At 52.7% G+C, this 25,646-nt stretch overlaps 11 protein-coding genes across 11 annotated transcripts; 6 read left to right on the top strand and 5 right to left on the bottom strand.

Annotated features, from left to right (window-relative positions):
- Positions 1 to 455: 455 nt before the first annotated feature.
- On the bottom strand, positions 456 to 1,478 carry LTS14_006209 (uncharacterized protein; the record flags this gene model as incomplete). The annotated part of the gene is made up of 4 exons (XM_064838907.1): positions 456 to 732; positions 788 to 1,084; positions 1,134 to 1,230; positions 1,283 to 1,478. The coding sequence occupies 4 exons, from the start codon at positions 1,476 to 1,478 to the stop codon at positions 456 to 458; spliced, it is 867 nt and encodes a 288-aa protein (XP_064693732.1).
- A 249-nt stretch (positions 1,479 to 1,727) lies between these two features.
- On the bottom strand, positions 1,728 to 3,039 carry LTS14_006208 (uncharacterized protein; the record flags this gene model as incomplete). Its single annotated transcript, XM_064838906.1, has 2 exons — positions 1,728 to 2,434; positions 2,487 to 3,039. 2 exons carry the CDS (start codon positions 3,037 to 3,039, stop codon positions 1,728 to 1,730), a joined length of 1,260 nt encoding a protein of 419 aa, XP_064693731.1.
- Positions 3,040 to 4,712: 1,673 nt separating this feature from the next.
- LTS14_006207 (uncharacterized protein) lies at positions 4,713 to 6,291 on the top strand (the record flags this gene model as incomplete). The annotated part of the gene is made up of 4 exons (XM_064838905.1): positions 4,713 to 4,800; positions 4,857 to 4,947; positions 5,000 to 5,947; positions 6,000 to 6,291. 4 exons carry the CDS (start codon positions 4,713 to 4,715, stop codon positions 6,289 to 6,291), a joined length of 1,419 nt encoding a protein of 472 aa, XP_064693730.1.
- A 359-nt stretch (positions 6,292 to 6,650) lies between these two features.
- LTS14_006206 (uncharacterized protein) lies at positions 6,651 to 7,724 on the top strand (the record flags this gene model as incomplete). Its single annotated transcript, XM_064838904.1, has 1 exon — positions 6,651 to 7,724. The coding sequence occupies one exon, from the start codon at positions 6,651 to 6,653 to the stop codon at positions 7,722 to 7,724; it is 1,074 nt and encodes a 357-aa protein (XP_064693729.1).
- Positions 7,725 to 7,752: 28 nt separating this feature from the next.
- LTS14_006205 (uncharacterized protein) lies at positions 7,753 to 8,439 on the bottom strand (the record flags this gene model as incomplete). The annotated part of the gene is made up of 1 exon (XM_064838903.1): positions 7,753 to 8,439. One exon carries the CDS (start codon positions 8,437 to 8,439, stop codon positions 7,753 to 7,755), a length of 687 nt encoding a protein of 228 aa, XP_064693728.1.
- Positions 8,440 to 11,624: 3,185 nt separating this feature from the next.
- LTS14_006204 (uncharacterized protein) lies at positions 11,625 to 13,267 on the top strand (the record flags this gene model as incomplete). Its single annotated transcript, XM_064838902.1, has 2 exons — positions 11,625 to 11,811; positions 11,883 to 13,267. The coding sequence occupies 2 exons, from the start codon at positions 11,625 to 11,627 to the stop codon at positions 13,265 to 13,267; spliced, it is 1,572 nt and encodes a 523-aa protein (XP_064693727.1).
- A 196-nt stretch (positions 13,268 to 13,463) lies between these two features.
- On the top strand, positions 13,464 to 14,400 carry LTS14_006203 (uncharacterized protein; the record flags this gene model as incomplete). Its single annotated transcript, XM_064838901.1, has 2 exons — positions 13,464 to 14,258; positions 14,314 to 14,400. The coding sequence occupies 2 exons, from the start codon at positions 13,464 to 13,466 to the stop codon at positions 14,398 to 14,400; spliced, it is 882 nt and encodes a 293-aa protein (XP_064693726.1).
- A 334-nt stretch (positions 14,401 to 14,734) lies between these two features.
- On the top strand, positions 14,735 to 15,616 carry LTS14_006202 (uncharacterized protein; the record flags this gene model as incomplete). Its single annotated transcript, XM_064838900.1, has 1 exon — positions 14,735 to 15,616. The coding sequence occupies one exon, from the start codon at positions 14,735 to 14,737 to the stop codon at positions 15,614 to 15,616; it is 882 nt and encodes a 293-aa protein (XP_064693725.1).
- A 569-nt stretch (positions 15,617 to 16,185) lies between these two features.
- On the top strand, positions 16,186 to 18,420 carry LTS14_006201 (uncharacterized protein; the record flags this gene model as incomplete). The annotated part of the gene is made up of 1 exon (XM_064838899.1): positions 16,186 to 18,420. The coding sequence occupies one exon, from the start codon at positions 16,186 to 16,188 to the stop codon at positions 18,418 to 18,420; it is 2,235 nt and encodes a 744-aa protein (XP_064693724.1).
- A 530-nt stretch (positions 18,421 to 18,950) lies between these two features.
- Positions 18,951 to 22,790, bottom strand: LTS14_006200 (uncharacterized protein; the record flags this gene model as incomplete). The annotated part of the gene is given in 2 exon segments (XM_064838898.1): positions 18,951 to 22,273; positions 22,286 to 22,790. 2 exon segments carry the CDS (start codon positions 22,788 to 22,790, stop codon positions 18,951 to 18,953), a joined length of 3,828 nt encoding a protein of 1,275 aa, XP_064693723.1.
- Positions 22,791 to 23,934: 1,144 nt separating this feature from the next.
- On the bottom strand, positions 23,935 to 24,984 carry LTS14_006199 (uncharacterized protein; the record flags this gene model as incomplete). Its single annotated transcript, XM_064838897.1, has 4 exons — positions 23,935 to 24,044; positions 24,098 to 24,427; positions 24,488 to 24,590; positions 24,646 to 24,984. 4 exons carry the CDS (start codon positions 24,982 to 24,984, stop codon positions 23,935 to 23,937), a joined length of 882 nt encoding a protein of 293 aa, XP_064693722.1.
- Positions 24,985 to 25,646: the final 662 nt, after the last annotated feature.

Below are 25,646 nucleotides of genomic sequence, written 5' to 3'. Positions count from 1 at the left end.
CGGACCCAACCTTCACGAAAGGAAGTGGCGAAGTATCTGGGCTGACGATGCCAAGTTATCACGGTTCGCATCCATCCAGCGCTAATATCTCAGCCTGCGACAAACGTGGTCAGATTGTTCTATGGAATGCTTTGACCCTGAATGAATGAAGAACGATCATTCGAGACAACTGCAGGCTGCGAGACACACTACACAGCGGCAGACGACAAGGCGTACTCGAGACGACGTCCGGCCAATGACAATATAGCGTCGCGGAAGGTTACGAACGAGAAGGGCTTCACGGACTAGTAGCCTATGGATGGACCACCCCTTTCCTGCATATTCGCATGAAGACTTAACCAACGCAACCGAAGGGTGCTTAATGACTGCTGAGACTGATTGTATGCTGCTCGTAAGCTAGAGCTTTGTTCCTTTGATTAACTAAGTACCATGGCTTGATCAGAGATCGTAGTCGTCTAATACTCCCCCTTCACCCATGCATCGAACCATCTTACAGCCTGCCAGTACGCACTCTCTTGTGCAAAGGCCTTCAACGGCACCGAGAGATTCGTCCTGACAGCGAAGCCATGCTCGGCCTGAGCGTAGAGGCTAGTTTGAAATGATTTGTTGCCTGCTGAGAATATGCCCTCGATATTCGTCCGATTCTCAGGCGTATTGCTTCCATCAAGCTCACCAAAAGCGAGACTGATGGGCCCAACGACTGCGTTCCACTCGTCGGCAGTCGTTGAGGATCTAGGACCAGAGTCAGTAATGCTTGGATGTCCTCGCTATTCCTAAGGATGCCTACGGATGTGCTGCGAAGCCCACGTCCACGCCTCCGCCAGTCGCCAGGTGACGGGCCACGAATCTGCCACCGAAGCAATAACCCACAGCAGCTACGTGCGAGGCATTGAAACCAGTACGGACAGCGGTAATGGCATGGTCAATAATCTCTTCTGTCTGCGTGATTGGATGACGTGTCCGCCATTCAGTCATGTTAAAGCTCGAATTCGGATCCGACAGCGCATCCGCCGGGACAGGATCGGCACGGAAGAGGTCTGGCAAGACCACGAAGTAGCCAGCGCGGGCCAGAGAATCGGCAAGTCTGTCAGTCTGTCAGTAACATAATTCTTCCCGCCGGCGATAAAGCATACAGTCTGTTGTTCACCAGCTGAAGGCCGAAGATGTCCGTAAAGTATACGATAGCATTCTCGGTACTGCCTCCGCGAGGGTATGCTAGGTAAAGCGTCTCTGCGATTCGATCAGTCTATGAGGAAATTCGACGTAATAGCAACAGTCATACCACCCTCGGCCTGGACAGTCACTCCAGTCGAGTTGCCATCATGTATCACTCCGTCTTCGACGTCCCAATGCTGGCCCCAATGCAGCTGTCGAAACAGGTCACCAGAACGCTCGTTCTTGATGTCAGGAAAGCCGTGCCCCAGAGCCAAGGGAGCAGCTGCCAACAGTGTGGTCGCAATCCAAGTATTAGTCTTCATCTTCGTTGTCGTGCTAGATCTTTGTCGTCGTGCTAGGTGTAGAGTCAGATCAGGTGGCTAGTCAGGTAGACTATATAGTTCCTCGATCGCCCAGTCTGCAAGGTCTCGGCATGACGTTGACGCCAAGGTCCCCATGTCGTACGCTTCGACTTGGTATGATGAGGATTTACAGACGGGAAGCATTATTATTCCCATAGTATGCTACTACAAATCTTTGAGGACTATAGATATGTTACAATATGATATCTCTCAGCGAGGCGCAAGAATATTGTGCTCACTATGCACTCGGATGTTGTGCTGCACGAAGATCCCGTCGCTGGGTGTGTATTCGCTATGCAATATGCCACCGCGATCCGGCGCACCATACCCGGTCTCGTCGTGCGGCGTCGACACAGCGGTTCCGATCACTGTCCCCTGGTTCGTGTGCGCTCCCCAGATCGTCGCATCTGCTTTGCCATTACGACCCTTTGCTTCAGGACCCCGCCATAGCTCGATCTCATCATCATGCTCGTCGAGCGCCTCTCGCGACAGATATGAGAACGTCTTCTTACTCTTTTGTGTTCGACTCGTATTGCTATCGCCAACATGTTCTGCCTTGACAGCACTATTGCCGTACTTGTCACGCGACGGCTTTCCAGCACCACTGGAGTGATACTGCGTTCCCACTCTCTCGCCAAACTTCCGTAGCAACGGTGCGAACGATGGAACGCACGATATGAACACGCCTAGATGGATCTCAACCATCGACCATGTGATGATGGGCTGCGAATCGGTATATGTGGCGAGGTTTGCGATCGTGTGGATGCGAATCGCCTGTATAATTGTGACGAAGAAGCCTAGTGCAAACAACCCCCCCAAGATGGCTTTCTTTTTGGTGTCGAGTTGTAGGCGACGCAGAATTGGGAAAGGCAACAGAATAATGAGAATGTCGAAGCCTAGACTAGACCCTCCCAGACCTGCTGTGCTGTCAGTTGACGACGTTGCGTGTGAAGCATTCAACTTGCTCACCAAAGTAAGTTGCGAGCTGGTCGATGCAATGACCTGGGAGCGCTGGATCCCATTGCTTAGCGATCGGCTGACAAGCAAACGATAGCAGGAAGGTGTAGATCAGCTGGTTTGAGATGACCATGCCTAAAGTGATGTATAGCACAATGCGGTAAGTCTTGTTGAATCCGGCCAATCGTAGGTAACCGGCCAGAAGTGAGACCTTGAAGCCCATGATGGCCAGGCAGTAGATCGGTCCACCAGTGTACTGAACGCGACTAAATTGCACTGCGTTGCCGTCTGGGAAAGCCTTCGCATCGAGTCCCAGACCCCATCTTGTCTGATAAATCGCTATTGAACAGTATGCCACTCCGAAAAGCATACTTCCGGCGGAGGCAACATCGTCCAGTCCGATAGTATGAAGAAGCTTCCAGCGTTGCGTGAAGCGTACCAAGACAGACACCAGCGAGATGATTGAGAACGCGATGGCAATGGCAATGATCTTGCCGGCCTCGGTTGTGGAAGGTACAGACTCCAGACCGTAGACCCAGCCGGCGGTCAAGTGTGGTGGGGACATTGGGCGAGGCAGTGAAGTCAACTAGATTCGGCAGAATCACAGGATGCCAGACTGTTCTTGATATGGAGGAAATTTTGAGCACAAGGGAGCTCCTGCATCTCACTCCCAGTCTTCGGGCATCGACGTTTGTATTCATCTGATTTAGGCACACCCCCTCGCAGCATAGCAGGGTCACAAAATGGGCATGACAATCAAGCCAATACCATTAGCCCGGCAAGCAGACCACCACCATGCCCTTAGCCGATGCCTGCCCCTGCGCGATCATCCATCAACATTCTCTTTGCATCCTTCAATACTTCCCCTCATATCAAAGTCGATGTAACAGTCCGCGAGCCATGATCCGAAGGAAACAAGGCTTCTGCCGCGTGGCCCCCCGTCGGTTCATCTATTGCAGGTCCGCGACTAGTGAGGTTATCACGGAGATGGCGCCAGAGATTAACGCCAGCAGGCATTGCGCCTCCGGGCCGAGAAGCTATCGAGCTTGGGTTGGGGTAAATTGTGCACGGAAGAACTCTCGACTTCTGTATCAGATCAACGTCGCGTATTGACATTGCAGACGCTACTGTACGTCGTATACTGTAGTACTTGTGTACGTGGTGTGAAGGCGGCCATGTGAAGCTCATACGAGATGAAGGCAGGGCATTAGTGACCAGGGTCTGGTCAGAGGATGTTGAAGCAGTCTGAGAGGTTGCAGCTTGCAGTGAGCGATCTACAATTCCAGGATGCCAACTTTCTGCATCTGCACGCAGCACGATCATGCACGCGGGCTTCCACAGAAATCGAAGTCGCGCGAATCTACTGCGGCCGTTGAATGATCTTCCAGGAGCTACAATACTAGAACATCCCTGTCCAATGGAGTTAGTTGCATGGCTCGACAAAGCAACCAGATTGTGAGGGGAACGGCAAGACCATGCCTTAGCACACCACTCCAGATGACTGTCTTGACTCGTCCAAGCGACATCCATATCGACTGCCGGGCCTGTACGACCATGGCGCCGATGTCCCTGCCTCCCGTGGCTAGCTCGCTCACGCTATGTGCCATGTGGCTAACTAGATCTAGGCACAACTCCAAGCATGCTCTCTAGAAGGCTTTCGGCTATAAACTTATCTGCGAATGTGAGGCACAGCACAGTCGTCTCCGAAGGTAAGATCGGCAAGCATGCTGGCGCCGTGCTGCATTGCATGCTTCGCCAAAGCAGATCAATTATTTCACTTTCCACTCTCCTCTCTGCTTCCCCTCGACTGCCCCCGACCACACCTTGGTTTCAGCCTCAACCTTCTTTCTCTTCTCTCCAGGAGCTGTGACTATGCGATCCTCTTTCTTGAGTGGGCTACTGCCAGTCGCCGTACTTGCGTGGTCTTCCAACGATTTTGCACGAGATACCAATGTTGCTCAGGCGCAGAAATGCAGGAGTTACCCCGGCGATGCATCATGGCCGACAACTGCCCAATGGACTGCCTTCAACAAGACCATCAATGGCAGACTCGTCGCTACAGTGCCACTAGCAGCACCGTGCCATGATGACAAGTGGGCGAAGTACAACAACGCCACCTGCACGTCTTTGCAGGCTTCATGGCTCGAACCACAAGAACAGTACGTTGACACGGTCTGACCAGGACAGTGCGCAGCAGACTGACGATCTATACAAAGCTATGATTCATCCTCCTCGGTAATGGCACCATTCTTCGCCAACCAGAGCTGCGATCCTTTCCAGCCTCGCAGTGCTCAATGCGTGATTGGCTCTTATGTGCAGTATGCCGGTATGAGACGACGGGCAAATGGAGTCCTGTTTTACGATTACTGACCAAAAATCTAGTCAACGTGTCTTGTGCCCAGGACGTCTCAGCAGCTATCAAGTTTGCCACCAAGAACAACATTCGCTTGGTTGTCCGCAACACCGGTCACGAGTACGTCTGCGAGCATGAACTCATTAGGAATACCTTTACTGATGCGTTATAGCTATAATGGCAAAAGCACCGGCTCTGGCGCTCTCGGTATCTGGCTTCACCATCTGAAGGACATTAGCTTCAAGGACTGGTCAGACTCGCATTATAATGGAAAAGCTATCAAGCTTGGCGCTGGCGTGCAAGGATTCGAAGCCTATAATGCCGCAGATGCTATCGGCCTCCAGGTCGTGGGAGGTGAATGTCCAACTGTCGGTATTGCCGGAGGCTACACTCAAGGTGGTGGTCACAGCGCTCTTGCGTCCAAGCACGGGCTTGCTGCTGATCAGGTCCTGGAATGGGAGGTCATTACTGGTACTGGCGACTACCTAGTCGCCAATCGTCAGCAGAACTCCGATCTTTACTGGGCCCTGTCTGGCGGCGGAGGTGGCACTTACGGCGTTGCTTTGTCGATGACCTCGAAGGCCCACGTTGATACTCCGACCTCTGCCATGAATCTCACTTTTTTGAGCACGAACACCACACAGGACAAGTACTATGAGGCCATCAGCACTTTTCATTCCTCTCTGCCAGCCATTGTCGATGCTGGTGGGATGAGTGTCTGGTACTTCACAAACCAGTCCTTTGCTATATCCCCAATAACTGGTCCAAACATCACCGTATCACAGCTCAAGGTATTACTTCAGCCTCTCATCAGCAAACTGGAAGAGCTTGACATTGCATACACCAGCTACTTTGGCCAGTTCAGTGGCTACCTCAAGGAGTACCATGCCATGCAAGGACCCATCGATGTTGGGATAGCTCAATATGGTGGTCGGCTCATCCCAAGAAGTGTGGTGCAGCACAATAACTCTGCATTAACCGAAGCATACCGCTTCATCAACAACCAAGGCGCGCAATTCATCGGCGTCGGCATCAACACTTCGTTCAAGACTGCTGGTGATGTCAACAACTCAGTAAACCCTGGATGGCGAACAGCTCTAATCGACACCGTGATCACTACGTAAGTTGGCTGAGCTAACTTTTGACCAATAGCTGCTAACCAAACCAAACAGTCCATGGTCCTTCACAGCCCCCTGGGCAGACATGCTTGCCAACCAGAAGCTCATGACCAATGTTCTGATTCCAAAACTCGCCGAGCTCACACCGAACGGCTCATGCTACCTCAACGAAGGAGACTTCAACCAGCCTGATTTCCAGGACGTTTTCTACGGCGCCAACTACCAACGTCTTCTATCGATCAAGAACAAGTACGATCCAAACCACATGTTCTACGCTGTTACTGCTGTGGGGTCAGAGTATTGGGTGCCGCAGCCGAACGCTGGACGGTTGTGCAAAGCTACCTAGACTGAATAGAGGCTACGTAAATTAGACACTGAGAAGCATCCATGATAAGTTCGTTCATTCTTCTGCTGTCCTATATGTGCCAGTACCGTAGTGGTGTGGATATGTGCTAACGGGACAATGTAACCATTCCTTACTGCCGAAGCCGGCGGTAGAATCCCCACATGTCTCGTGAAACACCTTGATTTGAGAGCGATACTGATCATACACCAGTGAGCTATAACTGCTGTCAGCAATTCGAGACACTGAGCTGTAGCCAATACGTGGATGCTTCCGCAGACAAAATACACAGGAACCCTAATCGTAGTTGCATGGCATCACGGCTTGCTATTATTAAAAGACACATCACTGGAGCCGGCACCATGACTACCATTCGCCTTGCTATATTTGATGACTATGCATGCATCGCCAGAGAACACTTCGAAAAAGTCCCTAATATACACATCGAAGACTTCCCAGACACCTTGAACCCTGCTACACAAGATGGACTGGAAGCTCTGGCCAAACGTCTGCAGCCTTACCAGATCGTCTCGACCATGCGAGAGCGGACACCATTTCCTGCCGAACTGATGAAACGTCTGCCAAAGCTGCAAGTCATCTTGAACGCTAGTGCGAGGAATGCGTCAATCGACGTGAAGCAAGCTACCGAGCAAGGTATTGTCGTGACTGGTACCAAAGGCGAGGTTCCGACAGATGAGAGATTACTCAATACCCTGCCAAATCTACCACCTCCAAAGGGCCATAGTTCAGTGGTGCAGCATGGATGGGCTATGCTACTGGCTTTGATGAGTCGACTACCACAGGATGACCATGCTCTCAAGACCGAGCCTGGCGCATGGCAGAACGGACTCATGATGCCAATAGCAGGAAAGACTCTCGGCATCGTTGGGCTGGGCAAGCTGGGAGTTGGTATGGCGAAGATCGGCGTGCTGGCTTGGGGCATGAAAGTCCTGGCTTGGAGCGAGAACTTGACGCAGGAGAAAGCGGATGCTGCTGCTGAAAGTGCTGCACTACCAAAAGGCAGTTTCGAGTATGTGAACAAGCAGGAATTGTTCGAGAAGTCGGACGTGGTCAGCCTTCACCTTGTTCTTTCTGCGAGGAGCAAGAGTATTGTAGGTAAGCAGGAGTTGGCGTCGATGAAGAAGTCGAGTATCATCGTCAATACCTCCCGAGGACCACTGATCGACGAGGAAGCTCTGATTGAGACGTTAAAAGCTGGTACTATCCGAGGAGCAGCTCTCGATGTTTACTGGGAGGAGCCACTGTCAGCACAGAGTCCCTGGCGTACGACAAGTGAGTGGGCAAAGAGTGAGATTCTGCTCAGCCCACACATGGGCTATGTCAACGAAGGAACCATGCACAGATGGTATCAAGAACAAGCCGAGGATGTAGCGAGGTGGATGAAAGGCGAAGAAGTAGCTGTCCGTATGAATTGAAGTGACTCTATACAGTCGACATAAGCAGCTATCGTGTTTTCAGTCCCTTGAAAGGCGAAGGTGGATCGGCTCCAATTAGCTCTTGAACATCTAGACCAGGATCACCCTTCTCCATAGCTCGCTGGTAAGCTTCTCTCTTCGTCACCCTCTGCAAGTACGACAGGACGTTCGGGTATGAACCCAACTCGAAGCCAAAGAACTTCCGCATCGTCGACAGTGTGAAGACACTCATCACATCCGCGGCAGTGAACTCTTTCCCTGCTAGCCATGCTTCAGTCTCGTCTAGACGATTGTCGACGATCTGTAGTGCCGCCTTGAACTTATTGTCCACACGAGCACGGATGTTGTTGTCTTCGCTCACGCCAGCCCATATCAATGTTGCGGCACGGCCAAGACCAGGCTGAAGTGTTCCGTTGGCGAAATGAAGCCAATAGAGGTAGTCTGCGTAATTCTTGTCTTCGGGTTTGACGATGAGTTTGCCGTTGCCGTACATGTTAAGGATATACTCCGTGATCGCTCCAGTCTCGGCTAAGGTGATATCGCCGTCCGTGATCACTGGTGCTGCACCCATCGGATGTAGAGCCACGTATGCGGGTGGTGAGAGGAGAGGCGATCGCTGGTAATTCTTGAGCTCATATTGGATGCCTAATTCTTCACAGAGCCAAATGATCCGCTCCGATTGTGAGACCTGGAGGTGATGGACCGTGAGACCCATGTTGGATCGAGTACGTGGTGAGGTTGGGCTCGGCGTTGTTGTGGTTTAAGCCCTTACCTGAACGATTCTAGGTGAAGTGATGACCGATGAGTTTCAATGCTTTCCATCGAATATAATCCCTACCACTTCTGCAGATCGTTGTTATGGCCTCGGAAGCTTCTCCACTTGCTCTGGCGTCACACCGAGGCGAAGGTTTGGCAGGTCGGTCTGGCCCACATTTTCAGCGTCTCAATTCTACACTCCATCTCATATGATCACCGTTCCTCCTATATCACCAATCGCACAGTGAGCATTCCAGCGCGGCAGCGGCGTTTGGGAGATGGCTGCGCCGTTGATAGAAGTCGCTCTGCAGTCCACCCGCGATCTCGCCCTTTCGTGCCGCTCTTCATACTTACGATCATCGATGGTGGTCGTCGCCACGAGGATCTAGCGATAGTACTGAAATTATGAGACTCGACTAGAGATGTGGACACTGCGCGATTCGCACGGACCAGTCCTCAAGATCGCCGCTGTTCATCTGTCACGAGGGAGGTATTGGCATGGCAAAAGCCGATATATGTCGGCTACTTTTCGCCTGATCACTGTTCCTTCCTGCTGTGTTAAATCATGGCGGTAGCCTCACCACGACACACAACCACACGATCAGCAAGGATTGGCACCGGGAATCAATACGTCAGAAATTGCGGCCCAAGGCATTCGACATAAGGATTACGATCAATGCGCCATCTTATACAGTACCATCAACAAGCATGGCTGCGTCTGCTCTAGAGGTATACTGATGCCTTGCTGTAACAGTGTCGAGATTCCCTTGAGCTACTTCCGGATGCCGCCAACTAGCCTGGCTACCACATTTCGGTCATTGAGTACTCGGGCGTCGCATAAGCTTAACCTTCGCAATCACTAGAGGACGTCTTGGAGATATGAGAAGATATGCTACGGCGTGGGGAGATCTTTGCTCTGCCTTCAACTGTGGGCAAAACCGAGTACGGCACGTTCGCAGATGAGAGCGTAGCTGAGAGTATGCGCGTGAACGGGCGACTGAGTATTTGAATGGTACAAGTCGACTCAACCAGGAAACGAAGCCGTTGACCAGTGTGTCATACTCTACACAATATCTCGGATCAATCTGTACTTCAAAGATCTCGTTACTGGATATGTATAATGCAGCCATGGCCATTTAGATCAGCTCGGCCTCGACATCTGACACTAAGATCATGGATACGAGACATTATTGATCTTGTGTAAGCCGCCAAAAAGGAACGTCAAAGTAGAGCAGACCAGCCGCGGCCGTCTCGTTCGAAATCATCCCTCGTTCGTCCTCTCCAGCTTGACCAGTCCCCAAAGCCCACGCGGTACTACTCGACTCGGCATGGTATTCCTGATCCATACCCGTTCCCGTACCCATTCCCATTCGGCAATTTCTGTTCCGGTTGACTAGACATATGCTTCTGCTTATTTGGTCGCCTGAGGAGGAACCACCACATCGCTGCAAGTACTGCAAACACTGCAGGGACCCCAAGGCCGACACCAAGCCCGATACCCAGCTTCGCACTTTGAGATAGCCCTGGCGAGGATGATTGTGTGGCAGTCGGTGTGATTGTGGGAGATGTGGTTGTCGAAGGGGGAGTGGTGCTAGTCGACGTCGGAGCACTCGAAGTGCTGGAAGTCAAGATGAGGTCGGGACTATCGTCGACGATCGACCGCACTGCACTGTATGCTGCGGTACTCGGCGTTGCAAGGATATTGGTGACGGTCGCCCTGACAGTGAATGGGCCTTGTGTTCCACTGTAAGGGGTGCTGTAGACACTAGTCGAATGTGCCGTTGCGGTTTGGCTTGGGAATGTCCACACGATACTGAAAGTTTCTGTCTGTGTGAAGACGCCAGTATTTGTCGAAGTCGCCATGGTGTTGCATACAAAGGTCCCGATGGGCACTCTATGATGAGGAGTCGTCTGGATTACAATGTGTAAGTCTCGAAAGGCTCGTAGAGGTCAGTAATAATGCTGCGACCAGAGCAGACGTTCGGGGGCTGAGTCTTTGCATACACAACAAGAAGAAAGGCTAGCTTCTACCATGGCGGAATGGAATAATAAGATCGGGAGGGCTCCGACAAGCACATTCAAAGCAGACCACGTGCACGCTCGCGTCGATTGTGCAATACTGAAAGAGCTATTCTGGTCCAGCCTTGAGCGAGAGAAGCTTGTGCGTCGCTCGACAATGGGCTTGCTGGTGAGGTTGGCCAGCCCGGGAGGTGTGAATCTGCAAGCCACACGCAAGCCTGCTCGGCCATCTGTCTAGGTATACCACTAGCCGAACTTGTGTTGTGCTACTAATCAAAGGCCTGTCGCCAGGCCGCCGCTGTACCGCTTGCATGCGGAGATTCAACAGCGATCGGGAAGCTCATGAGCGTAAGACCGTCGCACGACCGAATCAAAGGCGTAATCCCGCTGGCTGCGGTGTGCTGCTGCAAAGTCCAGCCTTGCTGTGGTGTATAAGTTTGTTGGCGTTATAATGTGGCTTGCCCTAAGCGGTTTAGTGCCATGCACTGATCTGCATATCTAGGATTACAACAGGTCCGAATATATTCTGTCTGTGTGGTGTACTGACAGTCGGAGAATAGCAGCCCAGCGATGGACACGGTATTGTCCGCAGGACTCGATAGCATCAACCTGATGACGCCCAAGGGAAGCAGCAAAGGTCTGCTATCGTGTCTGAGGAGCCTCAGCATGATCGCAGCCTTGCGCCAGCCTTGTCCCAACCCGACCAGTCTACTCTTGTAATGCAACATCCCGTCCGGTGGCGTACAACAACAGTCTGCACAGGAGATTGGACACGAGGATCCTGCACAGCGAAGCCAAATTAGCTACCAGACTGTACCAATGAGCTCGTAGAAGCACCACGCAGCCTGATCGACCATACAAAGAATGGTTGAGACTCAGCCTCATCCGCAAGTGTGGAACTGTGAATCGCGCATTGCAGATGATCCGCCCATATGAGGCTCTCTAAGGGCGTCCTCACGGCTCGAGAATCTTCGTCAGAGGCACTTGATATTCCTGTTCCCCCCCTCTTTCCTTCCGCTACCTTCTGCGTATTGTCTGACGAACGCGGCAAGACAGTGATCACTATTTGCCAAGGCACAACGATTCGAGGATCTCCCTTCAAGCTCGAGCTGTTCTGCTGCAACCATGTATGCATCACGGATAGCAATAGCGCTGCTTCTGCAATTGAGCGCGGCGGCATTACCGGAGATACAAATCGCCAAACAGCCACAACAACCTGGCGTATTGCGATTATTACGAAGAGGCGGTACTGTCAGCGTCGGAACCGCAGAGAACTTCCAGGTCGGGCTAGGAGGTGGCTACTTCACAACAGGTACAACAGCTCAACGTTCGCCGAACATCGTATCTAGAGATCTGCTTGAAACTAACCAGTTCGGCTTCCAGTGACAGTCGGGACTGGCAGTAACCCGCAGCAGCAGCAGTTACTCGTCGACACGGCCTCATCTGACACATTCGTACTCTCGAAAGACTTTTGCAGTCATTCCCCAGGGATATGCAGCGGCAACTCCTTCGACCCATCAGGTTCGAGCACATATGCTGTCGCTGACCCCTCGCCTGCCTTCAACACCAGCTTTAGCGACGGCTCTCTCGTGTACGGACCGTTTGCTAGAGACACCATTACCATTGGAGACCTCGTGGTGTCGAATGTCCAGTTCGGAGTAGCGCAGAATTGGACTGGCGGTATTGGCAAGAGCACCGGACAATTGGCCTTGGGCTTTTCGTACAACGAGGCACCAGCTCCTGGGAAACAGTATCCCAATCTTCCGGAAGTGCTGAAAGACAGTGGCGCTATCAATAGTAGATTGTACTCAATCTACCTTGATGAGACCAGTGAATCGGGCAGCATCCTGTTTGGCGGCATCGACCAGTCCAAATACTCTGGTCCGCTTGTTACGCTCGATCTCACGCCCAGAGCGGGGTACGGATCCTTCATTGAAGAGTTCATCGTCAACATCACTAGTCTGGCAACGACATCTGGCTCGTCAGTATCTCAGACGATCTTCACAAATGACTCCTCTGCCAGTGTCTCAAGCCAGCAAAGGGGCGCATCATTACCAGGCTTGTTCTGTGTAGGCTGTGCTGCACTCGAGCTGCCAAGTGCATACTATAACAGTCTCATCAGCTCGACATTCTCGTTTCTCGACCGCAGCGATGGGACTTGCTCCTGCGACCATAGGAAGGATAACGCTTCGCTGCAGCTTGAGCTGGGGGGCACTTTCAAAATCAACGTGCCGTCGCGTGATCTTATTGTCCCGGTGTACAACAGCAGTGGACTTCCGCTGCTTTATGCCAACAGGACAGGTGTCTGCGCACTGATGGTCACCCCGGGCTCGGATCAAGTCTATCTAATCGGGGAGTCAGTCCTCAGGAGTATGTACATGGTCTTCGACCTCGACAATGGCCAGATCTCTGTCGCACAAGCAGTAGTCAACAGTACCACGCCAGCCAACATTCATACCATCCCTGCCGGACCCAACGGGGTGGCGAGTGCTGCAAGCCGAGTACAGACTGCCTCATCGAATACCAATAGTATTGCAGCGGCGGCATCGACGAATGCGGTCTTCTCGGTTTCGACAATTTCGAGCTCGAGCTCCAGCACACCTGCTTCCAACACAGCCAAGACGACGTCGACGAGTGGCTCTTCCGGTAGCAGTGTCAGTGCAGCCTCTGCTTCCTCGAGCGCAGGTGCTGCAGGACTTCGTCGCATGGGTACTGAAAGGGAGGGTTTAGCAGTCGCCGCAGTCGTAATTGCCGCGGCTCTAGTCTGATGGATTGCTACAATAGAGTGGTCTTAGCAGCTTCACGCTGATGAGTATCGCAATCAGTCACGGAGTATGTAGATCTAGTAATGTTGCGAATGCACTTGCCAGAAACGTGGTATAGGAATATATTCTAAAACGCGTCACGACGCGTCTGCGTCATCGTACTTCAACCATCAACTCAAATACATCACAACCCCGAACAATGTCGTCGCCATTAGATGTGAAGCGCCGGAAGCTCAACAATGCCAGCAGGACGCTCAGCAAGCCATTTGTGTCACCTCTCCGCAGCGATACTGCAGTTCCTCGCGAGCCATTGAAAGCGCACCACAATGCTACCAGCACAACCTATACCCCGAGCACACTTGCGCATTCTATAAAGACCTATGACCATCCGGAGTTGACAGAGAAGGCACCTAAGCTCCCGCAAGCGCAAGAGAACAAGGCCACTCCTGATAGGAAATATGCCGTCGCCAACACCTCCTCCAAGCGCAAGGACCCAGCCGAAGTAGCTGCCCAACGAGCCCTCACATCCCTCGAGTTCCAAATCCGCGCCCTAAGGAACGAATTAGACACCCTCACACAAGCTCAACACATCTCCTCCTCAACCACAGACGCCGAGCTAGAAGTCTTGTCAACAAAATGGCGCCACGCCTCCCAACAAGCCGCCGAAGAACTCTTCGGCACTGTCAAAGAACGAGTCTGTCGTATGGGCGGCGTAGCAGCCTGGCGCGAGAGCGAGCAAAGAAAACACGATCGTGCGCTCGGAGTGGGAGAGTTCGCACAGCCGGCTGAGGAGGAACAGGACGATGATGATGCGGATTGTGAGTTTGATAGCCAAGGCGAGGAGTTACCTGAAGATGAGCAGGCGTATAGGAAGAGTGAGAAGAGGCGAGTGAGGCAGGAGGCTATGGATGCTGCGGAGCCGGCGGATGAGGTGGAGGATGTGAGGGAGAAGGCGAAGGCAAAGGTGTGGCAGGAGGAGGGCAAGGCGGATGATGTGAGTTTGTCTGGTCGCAGTCGCTTACCTTGAGGTTGTGCTGACACTTGTGCAGGCATTCACGATTGATATGATGCTTAGATCGCTGAATATCGAGCTCGAGACGATTGGTTATGACAAGCATGCGCAACGATGGACATGATTATGGGGCCGCTGAATCACGAATTGTGTTGTGTACGATATAACAAGATCACGAGAACCGCGCTACGATAGTCCTGAGGCGCATGGCATTTAAGCCGTATAGTGGTGATACATGGCGTCAGTGAGGATACACCGATGCCAAGATATAGCTTATGCGTAGCTTAGTAGCTGTACCTTCCTACTTCGTCAAGCTCACTTTTCCACGCTTCACTTCACGATGCATGGTCTGGTTTTACTTCATTCCAGGCCGTGACTTGATCTTAATTGCCATGTCCAGTTCATTGTTTAGTACCCGAAGACCTGTCTAAGCACACTCTCTCGCACTTCACTTCATGATGTCGTCTCAAGCCGGCGGCTTCATCCTCTCACCACCCGCCTCATCAACATACTCCACCCCATCCACCACCTCACCCACTTCCCTCCCCCACCCACGCACCACTCCACTAAAAGCAGGCAGCAGCAAAGAATCCACTTTCATCCGCTATGTCGACCAACAGATCCTCCACATCCAGCGTCGCTTCGCAAAGCGCACATCACCTCTCCCGCCGTCCACGAGCCAAGACCATGATGACGCTGCGAGCAAACATCGACCCAATGGCGACAACGCATTCGGCAATACCTGGGCTACAGACACACAAGGCTACAAGAGTATGAAACATGCGTGTAAAGACATCGAGGATGTCATAGGCGTAGTCTGGGTGAGCGGGACCCCGAGCCTACAGATCCCGTATCTTGTCAGTATCGCCTTACTCTTAAGCTTAGTCGTGAGCGGCATGCTGCCTTCACCGCGAACTTTGTTCAAATGCCTAGGCAAACTGGACCACTGTTTCGCTAGTCTGATTCAAGGCCAGGATATCGAGACTGGTGAGAGGTTGCCGGGGTTCTTTGGGTACAAGGGTGTTAGTGATACGGAGAAAGTGCGGATTCGGTCGCTGGTGGAGAGGACGAGGGTGGGTGTCATTGAAGTCTTCAAGAAGGGAGAGTTTGATATGGATGAGGGTGATGAGGACGTGAAGCAGAGTGAGGAGGAGGATGACGATGACGATATGGACTTGGATGGCGAGCTGGTGTTGGAGAATCCGTCTTCGAATGTGGATGATGATGAGGATGATAGTCATGATATGCAGCTTGCTAGGGTGTATGATCACACTATCCAGGAGCTGGGTGGGAGTCTCGAGGGACCAAGTATTGGGGTCTTGACGGAACGTCGAGGGTGATGGGGTCGTAGAAAGCACTGCGGCTTGACACGTTGTCCATTTCATGCTCCCAAGGACGACCTATCAGAGGCTGAGCCTAGGTGATGTTGCAGTGGTAGAGGAAGAGGTTGACTCTTGAGAAGACTCGAAAATATCATGGGATTTGAATTTGCAGTCACACTCCAAAACATCATCGGGAAGGTGCGACCCTGACGCTATCTCTATATTGGCATCTTCGCTTGCTGACAGGCGAGCTAGGTAACAATTCTGATCTCTGGATCAAGATAGATGCCTTTCGGGCAGGCCTCGATGGCGTTATGAGCTGAGAATGCGGCGTGCATTCACCTGCGTGCCTTCCTTCTCTACAAGCGTTATGCACCCCACACTCATCTAATGCAGAGCAGTTTGCGGGAGGCGCACGGCTACTGTCGCGCGCTCACGTGCACAAACAAGACAACCTTCAGAATCATAAAGACTTGCAGCAGGACAAATAGCCTACCCTCGTTCAAAGTAGCATCATTGTAAGGACAGCAGAGCGCACAATCGTCTCTGGCGCGACAACCTGCGCTGCCTGTCTTTACCGCACCGAAATGCCAACATATCACGCTGTCGGCATCACTGTAAGTCTCGCTGTTGCAGACCTGAAGGCAACATGTTCGAACGTCGTCGACAAACGCATGGGCCCGAAGCAGCGTGAAGATGCGGACCGGATCTACGATATCTTCAGCCATGGCCGCACACTTACAGAAAGCCCTATTGGCGTGGATGGCAGCACGAAAGGGGTTATGCAGTTCATTGGCACGAACGATGATTTGCCTTTCTTCTTGGTCGAAGCTGGAGATGGCGTGCTGAGCGTACCTGCCATCGATCCGCAACTTATGGCAACACAAGACAAGGCTTCGAAGACGGAGCCTGACACCGATGATTCGCCTCTTACTTCCCTGGGCGCGACTCCGACTAATGCCAACGTTTCCTTATCGAATATCCAACATTCAGTCGCTACGTCACTTCCAGTCTCGGCAAAGGAGCGTGGCAAGAAAGCGCAGAACAACGAGCACGACAAATCTCTGACATTCGCGAGCTTCGATCGTGCGCGTGGTCTCCTCGATGCGCCAAATGGTCCAAAAGCCTTGAGTCTGACGGTGCAGATCAGCGACAGGTCGTACCTTCCCACGACCACCGAGAGAGGCAGGAACGTCAGTCAGGATTTGAAGGTGGAGATCTTCCTGAACGGTCAGCTTGTCGGCCTCAGCTTCATCAATCCTCGCGGTGCAGCGGTCGAGCTCAAGAACGACAGGGTGCGCTATCACGGTACGAGAGTGCATCGACAACTGGAGAAGCCATGGATCTACGATAACGCACGCGAAGGAGAGTCTGCTGAGGTCCGCTGGGACAACGTTAGTCGCAAGCTCGATGATGAAGCGCAGGCGCGAGGGCATAATCGGTGGGGCGACTTCTCAGCGTCCGCTGAATTTCTCCTGGCTCTGTCGCAGAGAGAGCTGCCGGAGCGCCTTCGAGGTAATAATGGCATCGCGATTATCGACATCATCATCACTGCTGGTAACGGCAGGAAGTATGGCCCAGACACAAGCTATATACGGGTGCCCACCCGTATGGACGATTCAACCCACGCAGCTGCGCACGGAGAGCCTCGAGTCGATGAATTGGAAGATGCTGACACGCTGTTTGGCATTCGCCTGCCAACACGAAGTCCTTACCAGAGCTTTGCGTCCGCCGTTCAGCCACACGTGACATTGCCACAAAGCTCTCCGGAAGTACCTCTTATGCGCCAGCGCTCGGCAGCACTCCTCCCGCAGACGCCAACGAAGCGAAAGCAGAAAGTCGACCTAGGCGACCTCACGCTAGACGGCATCGACCTTGACGCTAAAGTCTCTCCGTTCGAGAACTCGCGTCGCAAAGCTGGTCAACAGCGCAATCTGCGCCAACGACTTCGGGACATTTCGCAAATGAATGCGAAGAATAAGGCGAAAGCTCTGGAAGCTCTCAGCGAGGAACTTGACGAAGATCAGCTAGAGCTGGTCAAGAAAACCTTTGCGGAAGATATAGATGAAGATATGGAACCTTCGCCTTCCAAGAGAGCTCGGCTAGATCCTAGCTGCGGCCTCACCCTGGACCACCAGTACGGCTTGAATATGCTTGCTGATGCTGCCATGTCTCAAGATGGCACCCTCAATTCAATGCAGCTCTGGCGCAGTACTCCAGCACCGCGAGTGCAGCACCCAGCTGACCCTTTCACAGCCAACATCGACTATGACGCTGAGGCGCGCTTGACGCAGGACCGTATGAACATGGCGCTCGAAGCTGGCGCGGGCTTCAGTGGTCCCCTGATGCGCCATCTCGCCGCTACATCTCCGCGCTCCACGCCGGAGAAGAGGACGAATGCCGGATCTCTTGCCAAGTCACCATGCAAAGTACCTGTCAAAGCCACCCCACGCAACAAGGCAGTCAAGACTCCTACGCCACAGCGCAGCACCTACCGACCAGACGAGTTCGGCTCACCAATTCCCATTGATCCGGTGCTCACTGCCAGTGCTCGACAGCGCGCTACCCCACAGAGACGAAACAAAGACGAATCCCCAAGCAAAAAATTCGGGTTAGGGTCCGACAGAACCCGTAAAGCTTGGTATCCCAACGAGATCTCGGCCGATCAGGCCTTCGAGGACTTCGAGATCCCGGACTTGTGTAAGGGCAGTGTTGTAACGTACTCGGAGGATCTGGAAATGAAGAGGCAGATTGGGAAGGCGAGGGGTGGGGAGTTTTTAGAGAAGAGTGTGGTTGTTGGTATGAGGTTTGTTGTGGTTTGAGTGGATTACTGGACTGTAATCAAGGAACGAGCATGCTGGCTTCTGGTCTGTATAAGGATGTTGAGGCTCTGCATTGGGTCGTTCACACAGGAATGTGAGTTACAGGCCATTGCGTTGTCATGGTACGCCTTGCAGCCGATGCGCAGTGAAGGAGGTCTGTGTACAATACTGGCTAGCATGAACGTTGTGTGCGGCGTCATTTGCGAGAAGTGGAAGAGTGGCAGGGGCGTCTAAGGCTGGTCAGATTCTCGAGCTCCGCCCGCGTTCTGGCAACACACAGACTGTGGCAGCGCAGCGAGACGCGTGGGCTGGCAGACGACAGGATGGAACAGTGTAGGTCCTCACGCATGGTAGAAAACGGTTCCTTCTTGGCTATGATAGCGCGCACGCAAGATGTACAGTTGCAGCCGTAAACCAGATCTCATGTCTACTGCTGTACAAATCCACAAGTCTTATATATGCATCTTAAGGGAGCGTCATCGCTCAACCTGCCCTCAAACTTCACGGCCACATCTATCTTCTTCTACAGTCTATATAGGTTCCTCCCTTGGCTCAATCAAAATCTCGTTCACAGCCACATAGTCCGGTTGTTTGAGTGCGTAGATAATAGCGTTGGCTACATCCTCTGGGTCGAGGATTTGCGCACCAGTTGGTGTTCCGTATGCTTTCACTGCCTCCTCGTCCGAGCTCATATTTAGCAGATCCGTTTGAGTATTGCCCGGCTGGACACCAGTGACACGAAGACCCTTGCTGGCGGTCTCCAATCGCAATGCCTGTAATGTAGCTTCCACGAAAAACTTGCTGGCAGAGTAGACACCCGAGCCGGGGAAGACTTTGCGACCAGCGTCAGATGAGATGGCGACGATGTGGCCCTTGCCACGCTCAAGCATAGGTGGGACCACGGACGATACGCAGTGAAGTAAGCCTCTGCAATTCACGTCGACAGTGCGATCCCACTCCTCACTGTGAGCATTGGCCATCATGGTGAAGTACATGACGCCGGCGCAGCTGACAAGGATGTCGACTGGACCAAGCTCTTCTTCAGCAGCTTGTACCATGGACTCAACTTGTTCGCCATCTGTGACGTCGGTTTGGCGGACGATGACTTTGCCTTCGCGCACGGCCAGACGCTTCTTGACGGTCTCCAAGGCATCCGTACGTCTGGCGCCGAGGCAAAGATGGCACCCCTCTCTGGCCAATGCAGCGGCTACTGCGGCTCCAATGCCCGATGAGGCACCTGTGATGACAACTACTTTGCCGGTCAGGACGCTCTTGCGGAAGACCGCAGCAGCGCCGCCCTTAGCAAGCTGTCTTGAGGGTGGACGTGGCAGCCAACCTCGAGCATACCAATGTCGAGCATACGTCTCGAGGAGAACGATATCGACTTTGGGGCGCTCGACCATGGCACGGAACGGCCTAGTTTGTGCGTTGTTGAGCACGACTATGCCCTGCAGAAAGTCGACTGAAGGCATTCCAGAGCGCAAGATATCGACTGTGAAGGCCCCATCACCACCCTTTGTAGCACCTCTCCGCTCGTTCCAGAGTGCCACCCACTCATCGAAACCGATACGCTCTGTGGGATAGCCAAGCTCGCCGAGGTTGTCGAATACTGTGCTCGTGGGCACTGGGTCAGGATCTCCTAGGTGGAAGACCAATTGCTTAGCTTGAGTCTGATTGCCGAGATGTACAATCGCTTTGGATACAAAGTCGACAGGCGTCATCTCAGCTCTCCAACCTTCGACGTCTGGTGCAAACCCCAGCATGATCGATTCCACAAAGAGGGCAGTCAGCAGATCATAAGCATTTGCTGCACCGCTGGCAGAGTGACCACTGATTGTACCTGCTCGCAAAATTCTGACAGGTAGCCCACGGCGTCCAGCTTCGTACACAAGCTGCTCAGCAGCCCATTTGGTTTGACCATAGCCATCATGAATCTTTTCCGGTACGTTGTCCACGTACATCATGGAGTCTTCTGGCCAGCCATGACCAGACATCGAAGGTGGCAAGACTCCATTAGTAGAGACGTATTGCACCGTCGAGCCGCCCAGGCATGCTAGACGGAGTATCTCGCGCGTGCCAGCGACATTGGCAGCTCGCAGCGCGGCGTATGGATAGACCAGGTTGACCGTGGCTGCGGCGTGCACGATGACTTGCACGCTCTTGGCCAAGTCACTGAACTTCTCGGGTGACAATCCAAGTCGCTTGCGCTCAAGATTGCCAGGCAGGATCTCGACTCTCTCCATGATGGCATCCCGCCACAGTCCGAGGTCAATCAGATTCTTCCGCATGCGGGCCACGCCAGCCGGTACGTAAGAGTCTGACGGCTCCGTGAAGCGGACGAGACAGATTATCTTCGCCGATGTACTTTCCAGGAGATCATTAAGCAGGAAGGCTCCTAAGAAGCCAGTTGCTCCAGTAAGAAATACTGTTTGCGCCTCCTTGAGAGAATGCATCTTAACCTTAGGTGGCTTGATATCGCTGTCCAATGTCGAATCTTCGCGTAGTGCTGATGGCAGATCGGATTGCACCGCTGCAATTTGTCCATCCCGAACTTGTCTCACAGTCTGGACATGGCCTTCCAAGGTGACAGGATCAGCCAATCTTGCGACCGGTATCCTGAAGCCAAACGTCCTCGACAGCCTTGCTGCAAGCTCGGCAAGAGACAATGAGTGGCCACCCAGGTCGAAGAAACCATGCTCTGGCGTGATGCTCTTCCTGGATACATGTAGGGTTTCTGCCCACAGATCGGCCACTTGATCGATGGAGATCGGATCCTTGGGAGTGCTTGTGACTGCCTGCTTTTCGTCTGGAGGAGGTGGCAGCGCTTTCGTATCGATCTTGCCCGATACTTCGTGCGTAGGTAGCTGCTCAAGCTCAATCCACAAGGCCGGCAGCATGTACTGCGCAAGGTATTGCGACAATACTTTTCGTGCTGCCGGACTGCGGCCAGAGCCATCAATTTCCACATCTGGCCTGTCTTCTGTGTTTTCAGAATCTCTCACAATATATGCAACAAGTTGCTTCTCGAGACCTTCGCCATGCCCAACGATGGCGCAGTGGCCCACGGCTAGGTGCGAGACAATTGCATCCTCCACTTTGCCAGGAACCACCGAGTAGCCGCGAAGCTTAATCATTGCACCAACACGACCTGTAATCTCAAGCTCTCCTGACGGCAAGACACGCGCCAGATCACCGGTCTTGTACTTTCGAGCACCTTCGACGTCCACGAACTCATTTGTCGTGAAGCTTTCTGCAGTAGTTTCTGGGCGATTGAGATAGCCACGAGCGAGCATGTCTCCGCCAACGTACAGCTCACCACTGGTGCCAGCCTCGACTTCCTTTCCGCCTTCACCCAGTACATATATGTGCTTTTGGTCGACTGGACGGCCAACCGGGCAGTAGGTCGCCTCCTCATCAAGCATTTTCGAGATGTCTCCACAAGCTATCTCGTGAGTCTCGCATGCGCTGTACACGTTGAGTAGACGGACCTTGGGAAGAGCTTTGCTAGCACGGCGAGCGAGATCGGTCGTGACAACCTCGCCATTGAGCCATAGCGTACGCAGATGTGGGAGCCTCTCCCCAAGCCTTGGATGACGTGCTAGGACCGTGGCCAGTAAAGTTGGCGTCATAAGTGTCTCCGTAATGTCCTTAGCATGCAAAAGCTCGACCAAAGCTACCGGATCATAGCTGACTTCATCCGGGACCGCTATCGTGGTGGCACCACGTAGTAATGGTCGGAGTATTTCCCACACGAAGAAGACGTTACAAGCAACTCTGTCCCCAGGACCCAGGTCAGAGAAGGCGAAACGCAAGTCGTACGACAGGACCGGCGCTCGGTGAGGGTTGCCGATACCTTTTGGCTTACCAGTCGTGCCGGAGGTGTATGCAATGAACGATAACTTATCCAAGTCAGTCTCGTCTGGTACGGTGGCAACGTCGTGCGAGGTGCCGTTCGTAGTGCCATTCGTGGATGGTGCGTCCTCGTCGAGCACGAGTAGGGCTGTGCTCTCCTTGAACTTGCCGACTTCTGCTCGATATGTCACAACCACAATAGGCTGGGCATCTTCGATGACATCGTTGAGCATGTCCCGTGGGTAGGCCAACTCCAGCACAAGAAACGCTCCTCCAGCACGTAAGGCTGCGAGGCAAGCGATGACATAGTCAGCACTTCGTGGCAGAAGAACGCCCACTGGGCTGTTGCGCTGGACTCCGTGGTCTTGCAGTCGAGATGCCAAGTCCTCGACTTTATCATCGAGTTGACCGTAGGTATACACGACCTGTTGATCCTCCAGAGCAACAGCGTCCGGCGTTTCGTGGACCTGTTGCTTGAACAGAGCAGCCAGGTCTTTGGTGGTATCCAGGACTGACATTCTGGCTATACGTAGGTCTCAGGCCGGGATGAGAAACAATGCCTTCAGAAGCAGAATGAGGTACCGCAATGGCACGAATCATCAATTGTGGGGAGCGGCCGTTACGGAGAGCTACGCGTGTCAGTGTCGATATGGCAAGTTGGTTGCCATATTGATGGATCTCTTCCAGGTTCATGATCTCATTTCGTTGAGAAAACTCTGCCAGGACTAAGCGCCAATCAGCATGCGTCGTCCTACATCATAACTACGACAGCCAAAGAGCGACGCGGTCCACGGCCAGCACCGTCTGCTTCTTTTGAAGGTGACCATTGACAAACAGGTTAATCGGAAACTAAGCTGGACGATGGCGTAGGTGTGTATCACGCAATGCGGATGTCTAGCCGAAGCCCTAAGAGGCGAGTGCCATCACTTTCCGTCGTACAGTAATCATACCTCAAGTCTCCGTGCACATCTGAACGCCGGAATAGACGCGTTGGCGTTTCGAGGTTCAGTTTCTCACCAGCAGTATAGGGATTAGTCACTGCTTCAGAAAGTAACAGGCAGCGTGGACGATGAGGCCACATAATTCTACATTCCTACGGTCGACTATCGACCTATCTTAGCATCGATCGATGAAATTGTCGCACAGTGCGACAGCTTACATAATCGACGATTCCGGAGTCATGAACATCATCAACAGCTTACAGGGAAGGATAGATCAGCTGTACAAGGCTTGCTTCCCTGCTTGACGAGCCAGCTGAGCAGCTTCGTCACTACGCTGAAATGTATCGCCCCCTGGCAGACGACCATTCAGGAATAGCATTGCCGCCCAGATCCGGTTGCCTGTCCGCTCTGGATGAGAAATAGAGGGCAACGAGTAATATCGGTCATCTTGACGTCCTCATTCGACGTTACTACTATACTTGCCGGTACCTTTCTGAGGATATCGGCTCAAAAGCGTGGCTCAATAGTGCTCCAGTTGATGATGTGCTCCAGTACTACACTACACATAAGCAGTGTAGTATACCATACGAGTGAATGCACGGCACAGGATGGCGTGATAGCACTGCGCTTGCGTCATACAATGTACATGATGCATCCAGAAGCCGAAACGTGGCTGTCATCGTCGACTGTGGCACGCATGCTCGCGAGGACGGCAGCTCATTCAAGCCCTGTTCTTGAGCTTATTGAACACTGCCATCCTGACCTCGAGGGACTCCCTACGACCACAATCTTTAGGGGCGTTGGGGTCTAAGAACGCCGTATGGGGACATGCTGCCATTAAAATCAGTACAGCCTGTGGAATAGCTCGAGATGGCGGAGCTTACTGTGATCAACACCCGTGGAGTCAAATTGACAAAATATAGCGACCTCCTCAGGCTTCTGATCCTTGATCCAGTACCACTCCTGTTGGGGCGAGTACTTCAGGTAATATAGTTCCAGCACAAACTCAGGGTTATAGCGATCAACAGGAACGAGATTACCTTCACCAATACTGTGTGCGGCACACCAAGTCAGAGGACAATCCTGTGATGGCCGGTTGATTGGTCGCCACACATTTATGATCCGGCATCTGTAGTCGCCTTCAAGATACTTGCTGGCCTCTTCTTCGTTCACATAACGTCTGATTCGGCCGATACCAGAGTCCACTGTCTGATCTGGACGTCACCTTAGCTTGGCGGTCCATACGATCCTTTCATCATCAACACTGCACGTACCACAGTGTATGTTCATAATTGGCGGCCCTGTCACTTCAGTCCCTGGCCGTTTCGAGCCGATGTTGGCTTTGTATTCTTCTGCTGATATATCGTTACATCGTGACTGCGGGAACGGATCTAGATCAGCAGACAGCATTTCCTTCCTAGGAGGAACCTACCCGAAAGTCACAACAGACCACATGATCGGCCTGGAACTCTTCGCGGACGAGCTCCTTCATACTGTTGACATAAGTCTCCACTTCTTCTTTACTATTGCCAAAAGCGCCAGGAAGTGACGAAGGATGTTCCTTGAATCGAAACCCATACTTGTCAAGTGCTAAGGCCTCCTTGGGTAGAGAACGAGCATTGCGAATGGGTATATCAGCATGAGTCTCGAATTCTAGGTTCGAATGTTCTTCTGCTGGAAATTCCGGACCTCGATTGTAGTTGTACGCAAAGGCTTTCTGGGTTTCGTATAAGGGCAGCGGAGCAAGGTAGCTGAGCTGCGTGGTCGTCATGATACAGATAGCATCTGGGTGCCAACTCCTTTGAGCTCGAGTTCTGTGGTAATGTTCATAAGCCAGGCAAAGAGACTGAGGTAGATAGCTGAGTCCAGCAGAGAGTTTATACCAGTCAGCTGCCTCTTGTACCCACTTAGCTTCATCCTTCGTGCACAGACTGTCCGGCTCCACATATACACTATGCTTCGCGGACGGTAAGCTTGCTCGCTTCGCACACCATGTGTACAGCTCAGAGAGACTTCTGGCTGTCGAGGTGTATGCCCCGGTGTGCCGCAGCTTGTGTCGTCGGGAGCAAGAGTACGACCCGTTCTATGCTCCAAAGCATTCCATCGGTCTAAGGTGGAAGCATGATTTTGCCTACATGGCTGGAGACCTCTGCACCACGAGCAGGTATGTGCGTAGTGAATGCGGCTGTCATCTTCTACAGTGTCCGAAAGACATAGACGTGTTGGAACTTTGAGAAGAGAGGATCTCATTGTCGACCGCTGTCGAGACACAACATTGTTTTCAACATTGCCGCGGCGACGAACCCCGAAGGCTTTCGATCCCGTCACATTTACCGAGGGTCTCTTCTTCCCACATCACGAGTCCACAGTACAATCTACTCCACAGCGATTGATGATATGGTACACGGATCTATGGTAGTGCCCCACTTTTGA

This window comes from Recurvomyces mirabilis, assembly GCF_035927965.1.
Source record: "Recurvomyces mirabilis strain CCFEE 5264 chromosome Unknown scaffold_15, whole genome shotgun sequence".
Taxonomy (NCBI): Eukaryota; Fungi; Ascomycota; class Dothideomycetes; order Mycosphaerellales; family Teratosphaeriaceae; genus Recurvomyces; species Recurvomyces mirabilis.
This window is presented reverse-complemented; position numbering and strand designations above follow the sequence as displayed.